The sequence below is a fragment of the Ananas comosus genome, linkage group 10 (assembly GCF_001540865.1).
Source record: "Ananas comosus cultivar F153 linkage group 10, ASM154086v1, whole genome shotgun sequence".
Taxonomy (NCBI): Eukaryota; Viridiplantae; Streptophyta; class Magnoliopsida; order Poales; family Bromeliaceae; genus Ananas; species Ananas comosus.
In genome coordinates this window covers 1,884,711-1,909,925 of record NC_033630.1, presented here as the reverse complement: position 1 = coordinate 1,909,925, position 25,215 = coordinate 1,884,711, and the positions used below count along the sequence as shown (strand labels likewise).

Here is a 25,215-nt window from a genome sequence, read left to right as displayed (position 1 = left end):
TATATATATATATATATAGAACTTTCGAATCGTCGATCGGCTCCGTTAAACTTGATCTAGAGTATTTGGAGTACCGAGAAAATAAATTTTATTATTTTTCGATATTATTTGCCTAGTGAACGAAAGGGCTCAAAATCAACAAATTTCAATGACTATAGTGAGCCGCTTGCAAGTTTAACGGTGTAGAAATATCCAAATCACGTGAAATTTTGATAGAAAATTCTTTATACTATATAAAACAAGATCAATATCTTTGATTTAAAATTTTAATGTCATATTATTACATTTTATAAGATTTTTATTTTCAGCCGTTGATTTTGAGCCCCTTCGTCCACTAGGCAAATGATATCATAAAATCATAAAATTTATTTTCTAGGTACCCCAAATACTCTATCGGAAGCACGGAGCCTTCCGTGCTTCCAGCTCGTTTTCGATGTTGCGACTTTCGAATCGTCGATCGGCTCCGTTAAACTTGATCTAGAGTATTTGGAGTACCTAGAAAATAAATTTTATTATTTTTCGATATCATTTGCCTAGTGATCGAATGGGCTCAAAATCAACAAATTTCAATGGCCGTAGTGAGCCGTTTGCAAGTTTAACGGTGTAGAAATATCCAAATCACGTGAAATTTTGATAGAAAATTCTTTATACTATATAAAACAAGATCAATATCTTTGATTTAAAATTTTAATGTCATATTATTACATTTTGTAAGATTTTTATTTTCAGCCGTTGATTTTGAGCCCCTTCGTTCACTAGGCAAATGATATCGTAAAATCATAAAATTTATTTTCTAGGTACTTCAAATACTCTAGATCAAGTTTAACGGAGCCGATCGACGATTCGAAAGTCGCAACATCGAAAACGAGCTGGAAGCACGGAAGGCTCCGTGCTTCCGATAGCATAGTAGCCTCACTCTATATATATATATATATATATATATATATATATATATATATATATATATATCAATTTTGATAGTTTCATAATTGCTTATGCATGTACACAACGCGATGCTGATCTTATTAGACATATTTCGTATAGCTATAACTAGATTTTTACAAAAGTGCTTTCTGAATAGAATTGTTCAAGTAAGTCGGGAAAAAAACAAAAGCTGAATTCCACTTCACTAATTTTATATCTAAAAGCATCTTACTTTTGTTAATTTGTCGACTGTTAAATTTTAATTCCTCCACCAGAACATGCTGATATAGAAGTGAGAGTAAAAAAACGCTTATGAAGTTAAAACCCAGCGAGAGTGACCTGATCTGACCAATTATATATATTAACATTAATAAATACCTCAAGTGGTTGCATAGAGTGGCCATTTCATTATCAAATTAAATTTTAGCATTGATTGAGTTCAAGAGAAAAAGCTTAGTAAGAAAGTGACACTCTTGATCGAATAAGAAGAAGCGCTTCAGGCTGCAGTTGAAACTTGAAAGTGCTTAACTGAAAAGTCCTTCTCATTCCACTGTAGAAGCTGAATTATGCTTTTCTTATTGGCTTATATGTCAGAAGCTTCTCACATAAGGATACCAAATACTCTTACTAATGGATAGTTCGAGAATTATCGCTTATATATAATGGATTTTCGACGACTCTTCTTATTATTTGCTTCACTTGTATGCTACGTACATGTACAAATGATTCATCTTATAATTTATATTAGATCTTTTGAACAAAATACACACACAAAAAAAAGAGAAGAAGATATTTAGTGGAATTTTTAAGTGTGGTTGCTTCTATATCCTGTTTATTTGCATGTGATTTACACATGCAAAATGTGAAAGGTTGTTTTTTCTTTTTTTTGGTAATTAATTATTAATAGAGGATGCATGATTTTAGTAGGATTCAAACTAATAAGAATATTTTACTTAATTTATTTAATTACTTTATAAAAGTGAAACACTTACAGCTTAAGGTACTAGAAAATAATACTTTAGAATTTTGTACAAATCGGAGTTATCAGTAAGCAACTACTTAATTTTTTATAGGTGAAAAATCAGATCCACAACACCAATCTACTCGCTAAGCAAATTTTACCACCTAAGAATTTTTATTTTGAAAAGTAGAAAAAATGCAAAGAAAATTTAAGTGTGATAGATATTCCTCGATTGGTTTTGTGCATTTGGATCCAGTAACTAATGTCTCCGCATTCATTTGGAATTGAACCTCATATAACGCTAATAATTAAGTAAAACGAAGTTGGGACAAAAATATATAGAAGGATACTTTTTATTTTTCATCAGACTTTTTATTGTAGTTTTTATCATACATAATGTGATCTTTCCGCAATTCCAAACAGAACATTAGATTTATGTCTTAACTTGTATCTAGCCACTCAAAACTCACACGGGATTATATATTGATCTCCCGACCCACTTCCAACCTTGTTGAATAAGACAGGATTTTGTAACTAATTAATTAAGTTACCACTAAAACATGTATTGTGTCACTCTTTTCTCTCTTAATTTTTTATAAATCTTTCCTTGTTGATTCTTCTGTAATAAGTGAAAGTGATGCTACAATTTCTACAATATATATTAGTCTATTGACTCTATTTCACTGATCAACAAAGTTAAAAAGCAGGATATTTTGGGAGCCAATATTAGTTGTTGCTTAGAGATAGGATCCACCTTTTTAACATTGATGGAACATTAATTGGAGAAATATAATTTTTTCTATGAATGATGTGAAAACCTAATTATGTATCTTTTGCTTTAGCTTTATAATGCGTGCTTGCCGACTATTTGGGCTAATGGTGAAGTCACTATGGATGCATCAATCCATTGCTTTTCTTATGCTAATCACAAAGGTAATTTAAAGTAATAATATAGCTAGAGCAAGTCATATTCTGTTGACACTAGAAGGTTAATTATTTCTATTAAGCACTAATGATAGCGACAAACAACGAAAACCACAGTTCAAAATTTTCCAAGGATGTAGTACTATATAAAGCACTTGCGCTCGAAGCTCATTTTGGAGGTTATTAGATTGAGATTGTGTTCACACTCATCTGCCATTAGTAAGTTCAACTATAACCACGTTCGTAGCTTAGAGAAGTAGCTAGGTTTTGTATTTTGTTACTTTAACTAAGTTTTACGTAACCATCAAAAACTGCTAGAGCAGTTGGTTGGTATGTACCTTTAACCTCGATTTGAATCTTGCATTGTTGCTTTAATAAATGAGAAAACCAGTATATGTGGGCCGTCTGCGGAAATTATTCAAAAAAAGTTTCACTTCACTAAAAGCAAAAAATATATTTATATACGTATGTTCATGTTTGGCTCAGCTCCAACTTATAATGAAGAAACAAAACAACTTGAAGTTTCTTTTTTATTTTTATTTTGTTTACGATCTTCGCATGCCAATTTTCAACTTTTTCGGTTGGAAAAACTCTTAGTATACACTTCTTGTAGTTTAGCATATTTGTACTTTTGCTACTTTATAATTGTATTTATCATACTTAGTTATTACATCATTGTAAAAATCTCTTACTAATTAAATTGGATCTGACACTTTGCTGTTTATTATGTCATGATTCTGTTTTGTGCTTGAATGTATTTTGAGTTGACTAAGTACTAACCATAGATTAGTTAAATAGAACAAAATAAATAAGGGGATAGCGAATCATAAATGTGCTAGATCGACCACATAAGATCGACCGTTTATTTATTTATTTATTTTTGTTTACAAACCAAAGTTTCTCGGAAGAGCAACACAAAAGGTGGGGAGGAAAAAAAAAGCCAAATAATTGGAAGTGATCACGCGAAAGAGAAAGAATATGAAAAAGAAGAAGAGCAAACGAAAAAAACGTGAGCATCAGCAAAGAAGAAAATCTAGTAAAATTATTCTTTGAGTGTAGAAAAAATTTATTCAAATAGTTAAATCAACACACTACAAACTTTGTAGTCGAGTTTTAAACATAAAACAAAAAAGATCAATTTTCACACGAACCAAGTACGAAACAAAACCTATCTCAACTAATAAACAGTAAACATTACAACCAATTTTGGTTTAACTCGACGGAGGAAAAGATCAACGAAGAGAAGCTTGTTGCGTATAACTGAAGAGTAACGCGAGGTGCGAACCGAACTCGAGTCGAAAACATCGGTTAGTGGAGGTGAGCAGGCTATGGACTTCAGTGAGGAAGAGAGGGAGATTTCTAAGTGATGGGATGCAGATAACAAAGGGACTTATGAGAAATCCCATAGCAAATATTACTGAAAACATATGGACAACTTGTTGAATTGTAATTTCTAAAGCTCGTAGCATACTATTTATCTTTTTCTTTACATTGGTTACACACTTACCCTTCAAATTTTTTCCTACATAGCAAGTTAATGATCAGTAGTTAGATATTTGACCAGAAGGCGAGAATGGATGGTGTGGATTGTAAGATACTCTATAGTAACCATTGTCCTCATTGATAGATGAATATAAATAGAGTACCAAAAGAAAAAAAAACAAAAAAATAAAAATAAAAAGATTTCATTAGGACAAATAGATTGGCCCGTCTATTATTAAACCCAAAAGTTGATTTCTGCAGTCCATCGCAGTCAGCTAACTCTAAATTTTTTTGAACGGAAGTTTAAATTTTATTGACCCATGCTCTTGAGCCTATTTTAGTTAGCTGTATTGAGTATTATTATGACATCAGTGGGCTTTTCTATAATATTTTAATCTTAACTTACTTAACTTTTATTACTTTTTAGGAGCTAAACACCGTCCAAAATAATATAACCGTATTAAGCTATTTAACTCTATTATATTTTATATATAAAACTATTCTACAATATAGAACTATTTTAAATATTTGGAGTGTGACATTCCTCCTCTTTTATGTCTTGACGTTCTCATTAAGTTCAAATATATTCACAAACAGTAAGTGCTCACTTTGCTGGGAGCCGCGCTCTATCCGTTGATAACTCTTACTTAGGCGAAACTCATCTCACATTTTCGGATGGTGATTGGCTCCGATACCAACTATGGCGCTCCATTTTCCAAAGGATCACCCCTACTAAAATTATTCAAGTCCTAACATACTTAATTCTCTTAATATCTAAAGTCTAATCATCGCCAAAAAATATTATAGCCGGTTAAAAGGTTTAGCCTTATTATATTTTATATATAAGACGCTTACAAATTCTACCGTTGTACAGCATGTGCTTTCCGCCATCGTAACCCCGGTCGATGGGCCAGCCGGCAACCAGAAAGAATAGGTAATGACTGTGTGCAAAGATAAGAGCCCACAACGAATATCAGCCCAACTATTGCCAGGCCGGGCCCGGTTCTGAGCCATAGTTCCCTCAAGCGGCTTGGCTCGGGCTCGTGTTCCTCATGGCCCACTTGAAACTCAGCCCATTTGTGTGGTGGAGCGGCCCTCTTTTTCCCCAACGACAACGAGTGACGCGTAACGACTCGGTGATTTGACAACGCCTGAAGAAAAGGAATCTGACAGTACATTCGAATCTCTGCTTTCGATCTCTTTACATCATTTTCACGCTGCGGGAACAGTTTTTCGACCGTTGCCACCACTCTCTCTCTCTCTCTCTCCCTCTCTCTCTTTTTCTCTCTCTCTTTCCCAATGACGCGCCATGTCTAATCGTACCATCATCACTAACTTATAAAGCCCTAAACCCTCGTTCCGCCATTTATCCCAAAATCCTTGCTCTCTTCTCTACCCCAATCGTATCCGCCATGGCTACTAATCCCTCTCCTCCTCCTCCTCCTCTCTCTCCCTGTTCTCCAATTTCCCCCTCCGATACCCTCCCTGCCTCCGTGGAGGACTCGCTCCAGCGCATCTGCCGCGACCACTCCCTCCGCTCCCCCGATCGCGAGGCTCGCCTCGCGCTCGCCCGCCTCGGAGAGGCCGCGTCGCTCCAGATACTGCGCGAGATCGCAGCGTCGCGCAAGATCAGCAGCCTCTCCGGGTTCATCATCTTCATGGCGCGGAACTCCACCGTCGCCATGGCGCGCAACGCCGAGGCGCTCTCCACGCGCGAGAGCGTCTGCTTCTCCGGGCCCTCCACCCCCGAGATCAGCTCCTTGAGAGGTAAATTTTTGCCCTGATTTTTGGTTCGAGCGCGAGAATCTCGGTGGGATCTTTGGTTCTTTTTGATGAATTGCGCAGATGATACCTTGCATCACAAGGTGGCTCCGAGGGAGACGGCGATGGCAACGGGGAGTCCCATTAGTGTGATGGATCGAATGGAGATGGCGAGTCCCGCTGATGGGGTCGGTGAGAGGGAGATAGCGAGTCCGGAGATGAAGCAGATGGAGTTGGAGAATGCGGTGGGAGAGTATACGATGCGAGAGAGGGCGAGCCGTCAGATGTTGGCATTGGGTGAGCTCGAATTTAGGAGGGCCTTCTTGATCCTAAGTTATCTCGGAAGGTGAGTTGGTTAGTTTACAAAGGGGGAAGGAAAACTGTTGATTTCATCTTTTGCAAAGTGATGAAACTTCATCAAAAGAGATAATAGCGCAAAACTCCCTGTCCCTGACATGTCACGAATTGTATGATCTCCTTATTAATAATCAAAAATATCAAAATCTCGATATCGAAATTGCTTTTCTTCTTTCCCTGTATTTCATTTTGCCTATGGAATGGATAGAAACGTAGTTTTTTTTTTTTTTTTTTTGTTTTTTTTTTTTTTAATTTGACCCTCTCCATGAATCCTATGACTTTCTAGAGAGATTTCTTCGAAAATTGGTTTTTTTTTTTTTTTTTTTTTGCATTTTAGTGGAAATCTATATTCATATGGTTAAGACTTGCTTATTATAAAAATAGAAAAAATCCGTTCACACCATGTAAAATGCGTAGTTGCTAATAATACTTCGTCTAATTGGTTGATCAGTCATATTAGCTTTTTACAGGGAAAAGCTAGAAGAGAAGGTATCCGTTGAATTTATTAATTCTCTAAAATGCTTACCAATGGTTCAGTTTGAGTCAAAGGTCTGGGGTAAGCTTGGAAGCAAGTACGTCCGACCATCAGATCGAATAAAGGTTACTCTTCTACGAAGTTCTTCTCTCTGTCATTGAGTTTATATTCATCCTCTTTCATAAATTGTGTTGTTTTTTGTTTCTCTTTGTAATTCAGTTCCTATTAGACTTAGTGGGTGTTTGGTTCGACGTAAAATTATGGAAAATTATTTTCGAAGAAACAGAGTTTTTGGTGGAGAAGAACTTTTACGATTGTAAGTGTTTGGTTTGGTGGAAAAAAGAAAATAATTTTTTACCTTGCTTGTTTGGTCGGAAGGAAAAGGAATTCGAAATTTACTTACATTTTTCTTAATATGATTTTTTTATTATATAAAAAATTAATGTATATTAGGCTTCTATTATACATTATATAGTATTTTTTTTCATTCGTTGCAGATTCTTGACTGGTATTCCAATAAGACACATGTGTATCGCTGTCATGTTGATTTACAAGGCGATGTGACATTTAAGGTTTGTAAAGATTACCTTAATTTTCATATGAAAGAGCTCTTGGATCTATGTCTTTTTTGTTCGTTTGAATTTTATTTAGTTAATTTTGTTAATGAAATTGCAGGGCCCCTACCTTCAGACCACCAAAACCCACTTGCAACGAGTCCTTGGGGATGATAATGTATTGTTAGTGAAGTTTGCAGAGATGAGTGAGGAAAATAAATCTCCCCACAGCTTCGATCATTATTGTGATGTATACAATCGGATTGCTGAGGAGGGTATAATGGTGGGCTTGCGTCGATATCATTTCTTTGGTAATGTGTTTTGTAATCTCTTTCCTCAATGCTTCTTTTGTAAGTCATTTTTTTGCTCGCCTTAAAACATATATTCTTACTTGCGACTTTAGGTGTCAGAATCCCAACTTGCAAGCATCCTTGATACTTTGATTTCCACTTCCATATTGCTTGTACATAATCATGACTTTACATGTGCTATTAAAATTCAAATAGGATGTCTCACTTGGTATTCTACTTCGTGTTTCTATTGTATGCACATTTAGCTTCTTACCATTTAAAAGCATGGATAATGGTGCTGTTAGCATGGGAATCTTACCGTGGTGGGCACAGGACTGTGCTGGAGGGCATTTAAATCCTTGAGTCAGTTCAACATTCTTTCATTTAGCATTCATTCCCATCTACTAGAGAGCATATTTCATTCTGCCGAACTCAACATGTGCTATTTTCTTTCTCTATGGCACTGGCAAATTCACTTGGATACAATGTGTTTCAAAGTGACCCCACAATTTCTTTTTTGTTCAATTACTTGCCATTATAAAGATATTTCGCATATTAGCTTATCCCTGTAATGGCAAAACTCTACCTTAACTGCCTTCTTCTGTTATCAGTTTACAAGGATGGAGGCAAAGAAGAGAAGAAGAAAAATCCAACTTCTTCATCTGTTAAATGCTATTTTGTCCGCATGGAGTCTGGATGGGACTCGGATGAGCCCTATATTCTTTCTGATAAGTTAGTACATGAAGCACGTACAATTTTCATGCACGTGCATACGGTCCCTACTGTGGCCAAATATTTGGCAAGGTCAAACTTTTTACTGAATTTATTAGTTACATTTGTTCTGCTCTGATGCATGTCCTTTTGCATTTTGAGAATGATCTAAATGGGGAAATGCAGATTCCCTTTAATCTTGTCTAAAACAATAAAGTTAGATATTGATCTATCATTGGTGGATGTCAGAAAGATTGAAGACATACCTTGCACAGTAAGTCCTTTCTTTCTTTCACCATTTATGTTGCTTTCATATGTTTTATCTTATTTATAGTGTCAATTGCAATTTTAGGATGAAAATGGGACCATTGTTAAAGGTAAAGACGGTGAGCCAATGATCCATACTGATGGAACTGGACTTATTTCTGAAGATTTGGCTGTGAGATGTCCTGAAAATATCTGTCAAGGGAAAATGCTAGAAGCTAACCAGGTTTGCTATTTTGATCCATAGTTTCTGTAAATTCCAGATTAATCACAATGTGTAGAAATTGTTACTATGACAATTGGATCGCGATTGTGGTCCAAATTGATCTCAATGTGTAGAAATTGCTACCATGACAGTTGAATTTCAAGAAAGCATCTTTTTTTATCTTCACTTTAGTTTCTGAAGAATATTGTTCATTATTATCCTCTCTCTTGTTAGTCGAGAAAGCATTTCATGGAGACTTTCTCATCAGTCTAAGTAGAAAGTATTTCATACATAATTTAAGTCAACCAACCATAATAAGGAAGCAAAAGTTTTGTAGTTGTTAATATACAGGGATTACCTTTTATGAAATAAATATGTATTACCTTCTACCGTGTGAGATGACTCTGGCAGATTTAAAATTTCTTAGTTCTTTCTTTTGATTTCTTTTGATTTAAAATTTCAATACAGAAGAGCTTGAAAAGTTGAATCATTTAAATTTCTTAGTTCTTTCTTTTGATTATGTGCCTTGTCTAGTGTAATTGGGGTCAGTTCAAGTGATGATCTGTTTCAGCAAGGAAAGTTAGAAATCACCAGAGGGAAACATACAAACATACTTAGATAACAAATATGGCATATTTAGCAGATCTTCTTAAATTTCCACTATGGTCATTCATTTGTGTTGGCTCTTTTTCATAATATTGTTGTTGCATGTTTTGCTTCTATTGCTTATAGCTCATGGTTGCTATGTTTGCTTGCCTTTTTATCTTTCTATGTCCATTCATTTACTTGTTTTCTTTTTTGTCCTTAGAACTCTGAAATTCTGGAGAAACCTTTGAGTTTAAAGAAGCATCGATCTCTCAATGCTGAACCAGTATGCATCTTAACACAAGTTCATGAAGTTCTTGGTTCTGATTTTCAGTGCTAATTGTGCATCCGATAATTCATGAAGTGCTAATGGTGCGTCTTTTTTTCTTCTTTTTTTTTAATCTATTCAATAGCCATTGCTTATCCAGTTCCGATTGTTCTATGATGGCTATGCTGTCAAGGGAACTTTTCTCATCGACAAAACGGTAAGCAGGTTATTTTTAGTAAAATGTGTTGTTTGTCTTGTCAATAACTAATCTTTTCCAGTTGAAGGTTTTTGCTAATAACCTGTATGCTTTTTAACCTGTCTAAATTTTCTTGTCATTGAGTTGTTGTTTACTGCTTACATCGTTGGTCTCTTTTTAGGCTACTTCTTTGTCTTAGACGCTTCAACCTGATGTCTTCTAGTTGCAGGATTTGTGCTCATTTTAGAACACATTTTTTTGGTAATACACCACTATCTGGCAAAAATGGTACTTGATTTGTGTAAACCCTCTTGATATTTTTTTTGTTTGCTGAATGACCTATAATGTAGATCTTTTGAAAATATTGTACGATGAATTGCATGTTTTATCTATAAATGACCTACTGTTAAATTTTCAGCAGTGGATGACAATCTCGTATGTTTTTTTAACATTGCACTCACTACTTCCTATGTTCCTTCTTACTTTAGAGCAAGGATTAAAGTGCCGTCCCGTACCATACGACACGGGGCGGTACATACCGTGCCCCAAAGGAGGCACGGCAGTCTCACGGCACGCAGGTGCGTGCCGCGCGAGACAAAGTGGCACGCAGGTGCGTGCCTCGCAACGTACCAGCATGCCGTACATTTTTCACTTTTCTTTTGCTTGTTGATTTTTTTTTTTCATTTTTCTTTTGCCAAAACTTGGTACCGTGCCATATCCCCCCTCCTCCGCGTCTGTTTAGTGTTGTCTTTTTTTCACCTTTTTTTTGCTTTTTAATTTTACTTTTTATTTATCAATATAGGAGCATGTTTTTAAGCCCGAGCCCTCCACTTCCACCACAGATATTTATTTTTTTTTTCAAATTAGTTTGTCAAAATTTGTCGCACTACGAAGCTTTCGGTGAATCAAGAGAACAAAAATCGATCTTCTAAATAAGCTTTGATCAGATATTTTTTAAAAGAATAAAAAAGAAAAAAATATGGATGTAATTGCGATCCTATTCTGGTTGTTCTAGTCATTATATGCTTCCTAGTCAAATCAATAATTATTTTACTTGGGAATTTTATTATTGTATTTTAATTTCTATTCTACATCAGGTCTAGTTGTACTTTTATGTATAAAAAGCTTACATGCATGTTAATTGATAAGTATAGTAAGCTATACATAGCAAATATTCATAATTATTTATCTAAAATCTTTCAAAATAATATTATAAAAGTTTATTGAAATAAAAAACTTAAATTAGTTCGTGCCAAAATGTGCCAGTAGGAGATTATGCATATCTATCGGCACGCATGCATACCACGTGTCGGCACGGAAGCGTGCCCGTGCTGTACCGTGCCAGGGAAAGAGCGGCATGCCCCTGTGCCACGGCACTTTAAACCTTGCTCTAGAGTTCTCTAATTGTGCTGGATTCTTACTCCCATACCTACTTTTGGTAATGACGATTTTCCCCAGGATAACACTTCATTGGTTTATACAATGATGCTTTAGGGTATGGTGTTGGTATCAGTTATCTTGTATCATACGTGTTAGACAGTACTATTTTTACTACTGGAATTGTATCTATAGGATTAGATATGCTTAATTTAATTTTCTGTACTCTATATTATTCTTTTTTGTGTGTCTAAACATAGGAGATGTCCTCTGGCATCTTGCATTATTAATTTGTGTTAGCTTCGTTTGGAGGTTGAATGAAAATCATGCCCAGCAAATCGCTTTTTGCGTCCTCATATGGTAATTGGATCTTACCCATGATTTTCTACTTTTCTTTTCTCCTTGCTTGTATTGCTTTAATATTGATGCAATTTGAGGTCCTATTTTAACTAGCCAGACTTAAGCTGCTGATTATGCATGACGAAGTTTGCATATTTTTTGGGGGGGGGGGGAAGTTTCAGCCTTTCTGTTTGTCTTTATATAGGTACAGTTCATTGGAAAGCATTGTTGGCTAATTACAAATCACCTTACATTCTGTTACATTTTCATAGTTTTGTGCTGCCATTATTTTGTGCTGCCATTATTTTGTGAATGGAAGACTGGCTTTTCAGAAGATAGAAGCTTTTTAATGTTAGGTTAGCAGACTAAGTTTTGTCATCTTATGTTGCCAATGTAATGCTAATTCTTTTGAGTTTATCTCTTTTGTTTTGTTATAGCTTCCTCCAAGAACTATATGTATACGACCTTCAATGATTAAAGTTGAACCAGACCCAAGCATGTCATATATTCAAACTTGCAACTCTCTAGAAGTAGTTACAACAAGGTATCCTTTACCTATATGTATACTGTCAAGCTAGTGGTTTGATTTCTTTTTCCATTCTCAGTCTGCATCATTGTTGTTTATTGACTTAATTGGTCTAATCTTTAATTTATTCTTCTCATTGTAGTGTCTTTTATGGTTCAAAGAGTTGTAACATTTAATAATTTATCAGCTTTCACGTATTTCATGTATAAATGCTAGCAGCTTCTTCCATGTTTGTTTGTTTCTTGTACATGAATGCTTTGTGTTAAGTTTGCTTCTAGAAGTCCAATCAACTCTGTGCATTTTCATATCAGGCTTTTATTCAATCTAAACAATCATAATGTTCATTTACTGCCCTCAGCAATCGACCAAAGCGGTCATTTCTATCAAGGTACTTAATCGCACTCCTGCACTATGGAGGAGTTCCGAGTGAGTACTTTTTGGATCTTCTGATGAAAGCATTAGAGGGTGCTGAGCAAACTCGATTTAATACAAGAACCGCACTTAAAGGTAACTTTGTAAGTACTAATATGTACATGATGAATAGATCTTTGTTAATTTTGGTACACTCTGTAACCCTTTCAGTGTTGCCCAAATGATATACGTAGCCTAGTATCTTCTTTCTAATCTTCAAAGCGAAATAGTATTCGTATTACCATTCTCGTTCCTAGTGGTTCGTTAATTCACTACTTCGTTGGTTAAACATTACAGTTGCAGATCATTATGCTGAGATGGATGATGACCATATTACTGAACGAATGATAAGTTCTGGAGTTCCCCTCAGTGAGCCATTCTTGCAGCATCGTTTGTCAATCTTTATGGCAGAGCAAATGAAGGGTCTTAAGGGAGGGAAGATCCCCGTGGATGAGTGCTATTATTTGATGGGAACAGCAGACCCCACGGGAACACTCAAACCAAATGAAGTTTGTGTTATACTGTATGTATATTTATTGTTATACATAGTTGTACCAAAATCTCTTGAATTAATAGTTTGGCAATTTAATAAGTTCTGTAATTTTTGAGTAAGCTACTATATATCACGCACTGGCACAAGAGACTATGTAATAAACAGTATTATTCTTTTTTCACCTGCTAATCTTACGCAGAGAGAATGGACAAGTTTCTGGGGAGGTTCTTGTTTACAAGCATCCAGGTTTACACTTTGGTGACATGCACATTCTGACTGCTACCTACATAAAGGACTTGGAGAAGATCATAGGAAATGCTAAATATGCTATCTTCTTCCCTATTGTGGGACGACGATCTTTGGCTGATGAGATGGCTAACAGTGATTTTGATGGTGATATGTATTGGGTGTCAAGAAATCCACAGGTTGGTTCCTGTTTCTGATGAATTTGATAGTTTGTCTAATCTTAATGTGCTTAATAATGTGATTGATTTAGCTTTTAGGAACATATGTAATCATCTTCTCCTGTTTATGAGTCTTTTTTTTTCCTTTTTTGTCGCATGGGGCAGGAGAGTATGGCGGAAGAAGTGTTTAAGAATTTTTATGCTATAAAGTTTTAATTTTCTTATGTTCTGTTGTATCATATGCTTTATATAAAGCATTTGTGCATTGTTCTGCTGTTTCGTAACAATTTGCTATGTTGGTCTTCAGTTGTTGGAATACTTTAAACCAAGTAAACCATGGGTTCGTACAACTTCTGTAAAGAAGAGGCAACAAGAGGGGCCTTTGAAAGAGGGGCCTTTGAAATATTTGAATGCAGATTTGGAAAGGGTGCTCTTCCGGGAATTTTTAAACAACAGATTTAAACCCAGGTACTCCTTGCATGAATATTTAATTCCATTAAATCTGGAGTCCAAGTAGAGTTTGTGCCGATTTTTCTAGAGTTAGGAAACAGTTAGGCCAGGATAAGTTTTGTCATAATGCAAAGCATAGCTATTTGCTTCGTAGCATATGAGGACTTTTGACTGAGGACTTTTGACTTGATAACATAAGTATTCGCTTATAACAATTAAGCCGGCATAAGTGTTGTGTAAGTACTTCGGCTTCATAGATCTAATAATATTTGCTGATTCAGTGCTAGCAGACTTGGCTTGTGATGACATGGTTGCATGCATATTCCAAAATTTCTCTAACAAAAGGACGCTGTTTGTTTGGTATTAGCGGTTTCGGATATCTGTATATCTTTTAACTTTTAAAAAAGACCAAATAAAGATAAGAGGATGATAAAACTAAATTCACAACATTTTAATATATTGAGGTTATGTCTCATTCTTTATCTATCGTTGAGATTTAGTAGTCAAATAATATTAAAGATTCATAAAATAATAAAATTATATCCTATTAGCTAATTATGGCCAATTCGTAATGGCATGTTAAAACTAGGCTTCACTTAGACCAATGGTAACCAAAAATGAAGTGTTTCAGTTTGGATTGGTTTTGAAGAAAATTTGAGATAAGCACCTGCCAGCCCTCATTGCTGGTACAAGTCTTGAGAGCAGCCACTTTGTGCAAAAGCTAGCTCTGCATGAGCCATTGCGAGTGCGCGCATTTAAGCTCATTCTCTATATGAATCTTCTTCATTGTGAAGTTTGTTTATTCATTGATGTTAAACTTGATTAGAATAATAGAGCAAGGTATTGTTCCTCATTGACTTTAGAATTATTTCATATATGCCTTAAAATTCATTGTTTGTTCTCCAGTTATGCAATTAGTGCGTCAGCAGACTGTTGGCTGGTTTATATGGATCGGCTTTTGACGCCAAATATTCCTGCTGAAGAAAAGGAATCTGTGAGGAGAAAGATGCTTCGCTTGGTTGATATATATTATGATGCTTTGGATGCCCCCAAAACTGGACTGAAGGTTATTTTTCTTTTCTTCCCTTTGTAGACAACTCTTTTAATCTAAGTTTTAAAACATGTTTGGATTAACTTTCCGTAGTTAAAATTAGAAATTGTTACTGGTATAATTATCAGTTCTTCGTTTGTCATTTAGGAAAGATTAATTATATGCCTCTTTTTGGTTTCTGTAGGGCGATTATCATTATTCAACCTTTGCTTTTTTGTTAACTTTTGGTTCTTTATTAGGTTGAAGTTCCATCAGAGCTGTATGTTAAAAAGTATCCCCATTTCATGGGAAGGCGAGATGAGGACTCCTATAATTCAACATCCATATTGGGATTGATTTATGATAAGGTGATGACATTCCACGAAGAAAAGGATGGAGCAATTGGTAGGTTATTAATTCTACTAATCATCGTTAACCAACTTGCCTGACGTATGCATATAGTTTTGCTTAGTAGTACAATAATGCCTTGTTGCTGATGTGATATTACTGTAAATGGTCTATTTGTTCATTTGCTGTTTCAGAGATTTGGCAACTCCCCTGCTTTACTACCGAGGAAGTTCCTCAACCATGTTTTCAACTGTGGAATAATCGCTATAGCGAGTACCTACAAGAGATGTCTCAGCTATGTCAAATGAAGGGTGGTGAGTGTAATGAATTCAAAGATTCGGTGTTTAGAGAAATTTTCCGGAAATATAAACAGGTGAGATACTAATTTGTTATTTCTTTCCCAGTCAAATACTAAAGCAAACATGTGTCTTTAACAAGTTTTCGAAATCAGATGTTATATGGAGCTGCAGACTACGAAGAGAGAGCAAGGCCGCGGAACGAGATCTTCAATGAAGCCCTTGCAATCTACAGCATCGCCTATAACAAAGCCAAGAATGATTGTGCTGTTGGTAGATGCGGCTTTGCATGGAAGGTCGCGGGGGAGGCTTTATGTGAATTGTATATAAAAAAAATGGGCTTGAAATCGATCAACTGTGCACATTCGATCCTTCGGGAAATTGTTGGTTGACAAAGAGTTATTCGTTGCACGACTCAGGCATGTAAATATCATATATCATCGTTGTTATTAGTAGTATAGTGTTGTATCATTTGTTGTACCAGTGGCGTGGTTCTTTTATTATGTATTAGCTTACAGAGATTGTGGAAAACCTTTTCTTAGTAAATAATTTCCCTCTATTTATCTTATCGAGTAAAATCTGAATGAATTATGTCAGTACTAGATAATTTGTATGCTAAAGTTTTATGAAAGTAACATTTTCTCATTGCTGCGGTTTCTTATTGCTAGTAGATTGTTTATCTACTTGGATGGACTTCTCTATTCTTATTTTTTGTTGTCAATCAAATCATATTGATCATATCTTATAATCTGTCATTTGTTAAATTAGACCCATTATATAATTTGAGTTTGAAAATATAAAATTACACCAAAAAAGATCTCAGTTCAATATAAATATTAAAAATACTGTCTAGGTTTTTTAAGAAAAATTATCATTTCTTTTTTTGGAGTCTATCTTAGGCCTATAACTCATAAGTCTTTGGGGAAAAAAGAAAAGGTTGTTTTATATTATTTCAAAAGTCGACTTTTCATTGTTAAACAAACTTAAATATGGGAGAAAATGAACAAACTACTGTGACAAAATCCAAAAGGGCTTCTTCAATCATAAGGGCATTCATTCATTAACATAATTCTTTATTATTTATAATAATAGTACAGAATAAATTCCCTCCGCTACCAACTACAGTACATCCTTTATTATAATTTCAACTGCATACGCTAGTTATATAACTGCAGCAACGGCAACAACACTGCTTATTCTCGCATAACTAGATTCTAACAACTAATTTAGTATCTCCCTTTTAACCACCATTAATAATAACGGGCTCGATCATCTCACACCCCGGATCGAGTTGCTTTCTCAGCAGGACCAGCTTGCCTCAACAACTGAAAACCACCATTACACTGAATAAGAAGATCTGATTGTAAGCAACAAAAATAAAGTCCAAAAACAAGATCTCAGCATTACCCGGTCGCGCCTGGTTCTGGGTCGACGGATCAATTTACCTGATTCGAACCCGACTTGGCTCAGAAAACCAAAGAAAGGAAAAGTCCAGGCCAGGATCGCGGCCGGAATAGACATTGCCCGCGAAAAAGCAGGTCAGAAGGGTCAGGTCGGGCGGGTCGGGCTAGATTTGCTCAGATCTTCTAAGTATGAATTATGTGTATGCTTAACTACCATAAAAAATGTATAAAATGAAGGGGGTAAACCTGGAAGTATGTTTCCAGCTTCTGTCTCAAAGCAGCATGCTCCCTCTTCACCTTCTGAAATGATCTCTGGCATCTGAAATTCATACAATTAATTGAATATATTAACCAAAAATAAGCTTGTTAGTGTCTGGAATTCTGAATGTATAAGCATCAGTGGAGCATGAAAAAGAGATAATACGTGAACATAGACAGGGAGAGAGAATTAAGAACATTCGTTACGTACCCTTCGATATTTTGCTCATCGCAGTGTTCTTTAAACAGCGTGCACTCGTTCTTCATCCTCAGAGCACCAATGCTGCACCAAACCGACCCAACATAGTTGTGAAATTGTCATGGATACCCTTTTTTTCGTTTTTCCATTTGTTAATGATAATTTTATGGGTATATTACCTTAGATCATTTATGCTTTACCCTTTGCTTTTAAACAACTGCAATGCGTCTTCATAAACTATATATACAGTATTTTGAAATGAATGGCTGAACTAAGCCACTACTTTTAGTTTAGTCGAATTTGGTGTAGAAATATTGATCAGATGCAATATATATGTCCTTTTGCGCTGTCAATATTTCTGAGCTTATTAGATGCTTCGGCATCTTTTGTTGTTTTAGATGTGAATATGCCCATGTCATCTTCGGTACTTTATTGTTGATATTGATCAGATTCAGAGTAGAAATATTGATCAGGTTCAATGTATATATATATATATGCTCTTTCGCGCTTTCAATGTCCCTGAGCTTATTGATGCTTTGGAATCACATTATTGTTTTAGATGCAAATATGCTCGTGATATCTTTGATACCTAGCTCACTAATTAATTCTCCTGATAAAGGATTGCCAAAGTAAGAATCATCAGTGCACTAAACCTATTTATTTTGAGACAGTAAATTTGATTATATTTAATGCATCTGGTTTATCAATAATGATTTGTAATTGTTATTATATCCTACGTACCTGGAGACGCTACCCTTCAGTTGGTGCATCAAAGAATCGAGCCTGTGAAAATCCCGGGGATGCTTCTCCCTGCACGGAGAAAACTTTTAAATCAATGTAACAAATTTTCAGTATAGTCCATAAACTATGTTCATATTACTATTCGCTACTCACAGTGCTTGATCTATATTTGACATTAATCTCAACGAATCCTTGAAGAACAAGGCCACTACTTCTTCCACAAAATTAGGGCTTGCTTCGTCTTGCAATTCTTCTAGCTGATAAAATTGTTCGTCGAGGTATCCCTACCAAAATAAATATATAAATAAAAATAAAAATAATATATTTTCATTGCTTAATCTGAAGTGAATAATAACTCAAAAGCATGAAAACAAGAAAAGAAATATATTAATGGAATTTTGCAATTATGAACGATGTTTACTATTGTTATCTCCTTTTTGTTCTTTATTTCTGTTTTTTTATTTTCCACATATCATGACCTCTTGTGCATGTGATATTATTTTCTATAATGCAGCTATATATAGAGCTAAAGCATAGTTTATTACGTACTACGCGACTTTAATATATTCATTTTGTTTTGATCACTACTAAGTAATATGCCTTCGATTTGGTCTACGTGGCCCACGTGAGGTGATTTTGTTCTTGTTATAATAAAAAAAATAGAAATAAAAAGGAGCTAGGCTCCACATTTATATGTATTGTTAGAAATTAAATACCTTATATATATTCTATTATGATTTCTCGAACATCTTCTCAACCCAAAAAAGTAAAGACATGTACTTAAAAATTATGAAAAATTATAGAGTTTCTGCTGTGTTCAAAAGTTGAAATAATCTTTTCAAGTTTTAAAAGCAAAACTCAGTACAATTTATAGTTTCTGCTTGTGACACAACAAAAAAAACTGCTAGTGGATATGAAATATTAATGAATAATCTGCTACTCTTCCTTTGATCATTTCTCAGAATAGTACTTCTTTAGAAGTTTTAATGGAGAAAAAAATATTTACAGTATTATGAGAGTTCTTATATATATATATATATGCTATTATACTATCAATAGTATCAAGCCTTTGGTATTATTGAGTTTTCGGCCGTTGGATAAAAAGACGTGCGGTTAGAATGATAGTAGTCACCGGTTAAATTGATAATGATCTCTTAGGATTGAGTAGATGGTTGGTTTAATAATATAATCTAACGGACGGAAATGATCAGAGGATGGATTTAACGGTAGAAAACTCAATAGTATCAAGCGTTTGGCACTATCGATAGTATAGTAGCTGGAGTTGCAAATGGGTTGATTACAAACCTGATCAAAGAGACTCCTCTTCATGTAGCCAAGTTGGCGTGAATGCTCCATCTTTGGCCAACCTACAGTAATAATATTATAAAATAACAATGATATAAAGCACGTATGAAATGGGGTGAGTGCGCTTTGGTGATGAGACATGGGGGCAATGGAAGGGTCTATTTATAGGGGAGGAGAGGGACCTAAGTTTTGTTAAGCACTTTACACAGGGGCCTTTTTGCATAAACTCCACTTAGTGGGGCCATGGGTCTTTTAAAAGTTGGACCCCAACAACACTGGAGTTCCACTGTATTAATTCATTGCATCCGCACGGTAGTTTAATAGTAAGTGTGCAATTTGGGCTTGAATATAGCAACTTGATTATAGAGTGTTTGATTCGCTAAAAAAATACTCCCATTTATTTAGTTCTTCACAAAGTAGAAAAAAACGCTTTTCATACTTTTTTCAAAAACCAAACATCCCTTCAGAGAGGTAAAAGTTGGTAACTATAATTTCAAGTGCGGCTTAAGTAATAAACGCTAGTATTGTACTAGAATTATTCCTATAGATATTTTTTTATTTTAAAATTAATTATTCCCTACGAATTTAATTTACACTAAGTTGACAAAAACAATGTTTAATTAATTGAGACCATATCTCATAGAATTACTATATCCGAGAATAAATTAATTATTATAGAGTAATTAATTTGGATTGGAGAGAATCTACACCCCAGTAAATAAGTGGCGAGCCAAGGGATCTGGGTTGCGCAAACAAAATGCTCCACATTTGCTTCGAGATATTATATAGTAGGAAAAAGTAGTTGAGGATTTGTGATGATGAGTCTCAATGGTACTTCGTAGTGTCAACAATCATTGACATTCTCCTGACACATCTAATCACAGGAACATTTTGCGGCTTTTTTGAATCTGCTTATAACGTCACCTAACGATACAACTCACTTTACATGAACTGTAGCATCGAATATAGTACAGTTTACTGTAAGGCTGGTAAATGAGCGAGCCGCCTCGCGTTCGGCTCGATATCCGGCTAGCTTGATTCACAAATAAATGAGCCGAGCATGAATAAAAGAAAAGGTTCAAAATATACTTCAAGTTGAGCTTGAGAATTACTTGGCTCGTTCGAATTAGTCTTATATATATATAGCTAGACTGATATATTATTGGTAGTATGAAGATCTCCATGTCACCAAGTTGTTTTCAATGACATGGCTTTCAAATTAACGATCGGCTTCATTAGACTTGATCTACACTATTAAAAATATTTGAAAACTAAGTTTTATAATTTTTCGACATCATTTGGATAATGATTAAAAAGTCTCCAAATTGACAATTTTAATGGTCGATGTGATGTGCTTATGAATTTAACTGTGTAAAGCAATCTAAATTTGAAAAAAAATTTATAGAAAATTTTTTCACTATTTAGAGTAAGATCAATACCTCTAATCTTAAATTCAAGTCTTTGATTATCATTTTTTTATGAGATTTTTATTTTCAGCCGTTCATTTTTAGACTAGTTGTTTGATAGGTAAATAATGTTGAAAAATTATAAAATTTAGTTTTCAAATACTTTTAATACTTTTAATAGTGTAGATCAAGTCTAACTACAACAAAAACGGTCTATAGCGACATTTTTAAATGTAGGTATATATCAAAAAAGTGCTGCTAGCTAAAATTACCGACACTTTTAAAAAGTGTTGCTATATGTGGGGTCGCTAGGTATATAGTGATGCGAATCGGCAGCCGCCATCCGCTGTTGGTGCTGCTGCTGCTAGGCGAGCTGCGAATCGGCAGGCGCCATCCGCTGTTGTTGCTGCTACTAGACGAACTGCGAAGCGGCAGCCGCCATTTCCACCGCCGCCATCCGCTGTTGGTGCTGCTGCTGCTAGGCGAGCTGCGAATCGGCAGCCGCCATCCGCTGTTGGTGCTGCTGCTGCTAGGCGAGCTGCGAATCGGCAGCCGCCATCCGCTGTTGTTGCTGCTGCTAGGCGAACTGCGAAGCGGCAGCCGCCATTTCCACCGCCACCATCCGCTGTTGGTGCTGCTGCTGCTAGGCGAGCTGCGAATCGGCAGCCGCCATCCGCTGTTAGTGCTGCTGCTGCTAGACGAACTGCGAATCGGCAGCCGCCATCCACTGTTGTTGCAGCTGCTGCTAGGCGAACTGCGAAGCGGCAGCCGCCATTTCCACCGCTGCTGTTGCTGCTGCTACTAGTAGGTGAACTGCGAATTGGCAGCCGCCATCCGTTGTTGTTACTGCTGCTGTTAGGCGAGCCGCGAATCGGCAGCCTCCATCCGCTGTTGGTGCTGCTGCTGCTAGGCGAACTGTGAATCGGCAGCCGCTACCTGCTGTTGTTGCTGCTGCTGCTAGGCGAACTGCGAAGCGGCAGTCGCCATTTCCACCGCTGCTGTTGCTGCTGCTACTAGTAGGCGAACTGCGAATCGGCAGTCGCCATCTGCTACTGTTGCTGCTGCTGATAGTTAAGCTGCGAATCGGCAGCTGCTTTTCGAGGTTAGTTTAATAACTAACGACGATAAAACTTAACTGAAAACAGTTTTTATTCAATACGCACTATCTATTAAATACACGTGTGCGGTTCACAATCTGTTTCACGGTTTTTCTTAAACACGTATCGCGCAACAAGTACATGCGCACGATTCGCAAGCTACTTTACGGTTTTTACTACACGTATAGTACCTTACAGTTTTCTTTGAACTCGTACGACGTAACAAGTACATGCGCACGGTTCACAAGCTACTTTACAGTTTCCGTTAAACGTGTAATGAACACACGTACAGTTTACGAGCTACTTTATGGTTTCTTTCGAATACGTACTACGTACTGGCTGTAATAAAATTTCTTTATGGAACTTCTCCTCTTTTCATCTCTCTACTATTAACAGCGAAAAGGAGAAAAAGTCAACATAATTAAAATATGTACTACATGTTCTCATTATTTTCTTTACGTAAGACAAAACGGTTAATAGTATTAACTGGTCGAATTAGCCTCCGACAGATTTATACTTATCTGCATTAATTAATCTTTAGAAATACTAAGGATTCCTCATATCTTGGAAATTAGAGTCAAAAAAGTTGTATATTAGGGGAGCAGATTGCGTTTGCGAAAATTTAAAAAAATTGTGAGTGTGGCGAGTGCTCGTTTTCTTTCATAGATTTTGAATTTTATTTGTATGTGATTATTATGATTCCTACGAAACGTTTTAGTAATTACCGCTGTACGAAGAAAACTGTTTTTAAACCGAATTTACAAACGAACACTGTTGAAGCTATGCAGGGTGAGTTTTCTAAATATGGACAAACAAATCGTGCTAAATGTTCTTATTTAGTCATTTATATAATGGTGAATTTGCAGAGTCACTAGAATATGGTACTTTCTTATGGAAGAAAAAAAAAAAAGAAAAATTACCAAGAACCATAATTTTAAGACACCTTGGTCCTCAGGCTCCCTTTCCTTAACGTAGGGAATATAAGAGTTAGGGCCAACGTTTGACATGTTCGGCAAGCTTAGGGTCCGGTTTTGGTCGTACTCCTTGACTTTGTCCGGCTTTTTTGCCTTGTAATCACTGATGATTATACAATAGCCCTTTTGTTTGAGTTTAGTTCGTTATTCTAAAACTCATAATCCCTTACAAACCGGACTGACTCCGAAGACGTCTCCTAGATAAATTCAACTACATTACTAGGCTGGGTGATCGTTATTATTGAGCAACACGTCTTCCGAGGTAAATTCAACTACATTGCTGGACCGGGTGATCATTATTATTAAGCAACCTGGGTTTAGTGGTCGGGTTTTATAAATTCAGGTCAATAATATAGATCGGATTAGTTCGAATATATGGGGATTCAGATCGGTACTGATAGACTACACCCTGACAACGATAAACCCAGAGTGTCATCTTGTCAAAATCGTTCGTGAATGATGTTAAAATCAATCTTAGGAAAAGACTGTTTCCGTCATTCATCTTCGTCTTCGGAACTGAATTTAGAAAACGAAAACCTTGGATATTTGAGTAAAATCTAAATTCGGTGCCGTTTTCGCCACGTTAAAAACAAACACTTTGTGGAAAAATGAGAAGATTATTCTCATCTCTTCGATAAGGTTTTTTTTCCGGTTTATCCGTGAAACCAGTAACCTTTTGTAGTTCAACATTTTATAGTATTTGACTATTTGTTGTATGACGTTTAGTTCTATAAAGTACTTGTATTTACGTCTCATATCGGGTTTTTTCCCGGTTTTAAAATCGATATTTCTACGTGTCCTTAAGGTTGGACTCGGTTTCGCAGCTTCTAGCTCCATGGTGGTCATCAAAAGGAACAACTCTAAGTTGAGCAGGTTAGCTCGAAGGTCTATTAGTTCTGCGAGCAGAGAAACCGAAGGTGGTTATTCGAGTGGTTGGACGTTTCCTAAGACTAGTAATACAACTCAAGTTCGTAAATTGTCTTTAGGCATTCGTTTTCAAAGAATGTATATGCGTTTTATGCATCTAGTCAGAATTCTTAGATTTCTTCTTGATTGATGTTTGTACGTACGTACGTATGTATGTATGTATTTATATGTGTCAATTCATGTATGTATGTATCTGATATATATATATATATATATATCTCTCAGGACGATGATATGATAGCCATCGTGCCTCGGAGGGCACGATGGTTCAACAAAAGCTACTACGCCGAAGGTTTAGCTGCTAGCCGAGGCAATCTGAACTAGATGTGATAATTTTCATAAACCTTTGATTTAAAGTATTAAAAAGCTATAGTAAATAGATAGTTTGTTTATCAGATTTTAACTTGCCGATTTTTATTTTTAGAGTATTTTTTACTATTATTTTCTAAATTTAAGTTCTAGTCTATATGACTAAAATGAGATTTATCACTTTTTTTTAAAGATATTTTAAAAGTAGCCTAAACCTAACAAAATGTGGCAATTTGAGTGTTTGTGCGGTGTAGCCGGTAATTTTACCAGTTAAAACTCTAGAAAACTAGTGATCAGTTTACTACAGCTTTTTAATACTTTAAATTAAAGGTTTATAAAAATTATCACATCTAGTTCAGATTTGCCTCGGCTAGCAGCTAAACCTTCGGCGTAGTAGCTTTTGTTGAACCATCGTGCCCTCCGGGGCACGATGGCTATCATATCGTCGACCTGAGATATATATATTTCTCTCTCTCTCTCTCTTTCTCTCGATTCGACCATATGATAGCTATCATGCCTCCGGAGGGACGATGGTTCAACGAAAGTTACTACATCAAAGGTTTAGCTACTAGCTGAAGCAAGTGATGTTGTCTTAATCTAATATCCCTGTGTACAAACCCTGTGAAAACTCATTCACAGGGTAAATACGATTTTAAAATTTTTTTAGATGAATACGGATTTATATTTCGGGTTAGGTTGGTTTTTACTTTCTAATGAGATGAGTTGGGTGGTGTGGGTCAGATAAACTGGGCTAATGTTTGTCTTTGCTTTTTTTTTCTTTTTAGTTAATGGTAGAAAAGAAGAGAGAAGTGAGTTAGGTGACTTTAAGATCTGTTTCTCGGAAAGAACAGCAGGAGGAGGCGGTGGCGTCGGTTGCTCTATCTCAAAGCTGCCAACGATTTACGAATTTATTCACAAGCATTTAATCGTCGTGAGAAAATCCAATATCGCTGTGAGAAATTGAT

At 35.8% G+C, this 25,215-nt stretch overlaps 3 protein-coding genes across 4 annotated transcripts; 2 read left to right on the top strand and 1 right to left on the bottom strand.

The window, feature by feature from the left end:
* LOC109716390 (probable RNA-dependent RNA polymerase 3) lies at positions 5,561-16,209 on the top strand (the record flags this gene model as incomplete). The annotated part of the gene is given in 19 exon segments (XM_020241809.1): positions 5,561-6,058; positions 6,137-6,398; positions 6,880-7,009; positions 7,382-7,456; positions 7,560-7,749; positions 8,340-8,532; positions 8,626-8,713; positions 8,792-8,929; positions 9,717-9,779; positions 9,907-9,978; positions 12,111-12,217; positions 12,558-12,706; positions 12,908-13,133; positions 13,303-13,528; positions 13,815-13,975; positions 14,864-15,023; positions 15,248-15,392; positions 15,530-15,708; positions 15,787-16,209. Coding segments are annotated over 19 exon segments (3,156 nt in total). The 3' UTR covers positions 16,024-16,209.
* Positions 16,686-19,656, bottom strand: LOC109716727 (pseudo histidine-containing phosphotransfer protein 2-like). 2 transcript variants are annotated; one of them, XM_020242281.1, is made up of 6 exons: positions 19,538-19,656; positions 18,386-18,516; positions 18,233-18,301; positions 17,504-17,575; positions 17,281-17,353; positions 16,686-16,974 (listed from the first exon to the last, which is right to left on the bottom strand). In XM_020242281.1, the coding sequence occupies exons 1-6, from the start codon at positions 19,586-19,588 to the stop codon at positions 16,906-16,908; spliced, it is 465 nt and encodes a 154-aa protein (XP_020097870.1). In that variant the 5' UTR covers positions 19,589-19,656; the 3' UTR covers positions 16,686-16,905. The 2 variants fall into 2 exon arrangements, with proteins under 2 accessions (XP_020097870.1, XP_020097871.1); XM_020242282.1 differs by having other exon boundaries at positions 16,686-16,956.
* Positions 19,781-22,018, top strand: LOC109716608 (atherin-like). The gene is made up of 3 exons (XM_020242143.1): positions 19,781-19,849; positions 21,256-21,747; positions 21,905-22,018. The coding sequence occupies exons 1-3, from the start codon at positions 19,781-19,783 to the stop codon at positions 22,016-22,018; spliced, it is 675 nt and encodes a 224-aa protein (XP_020097732.1).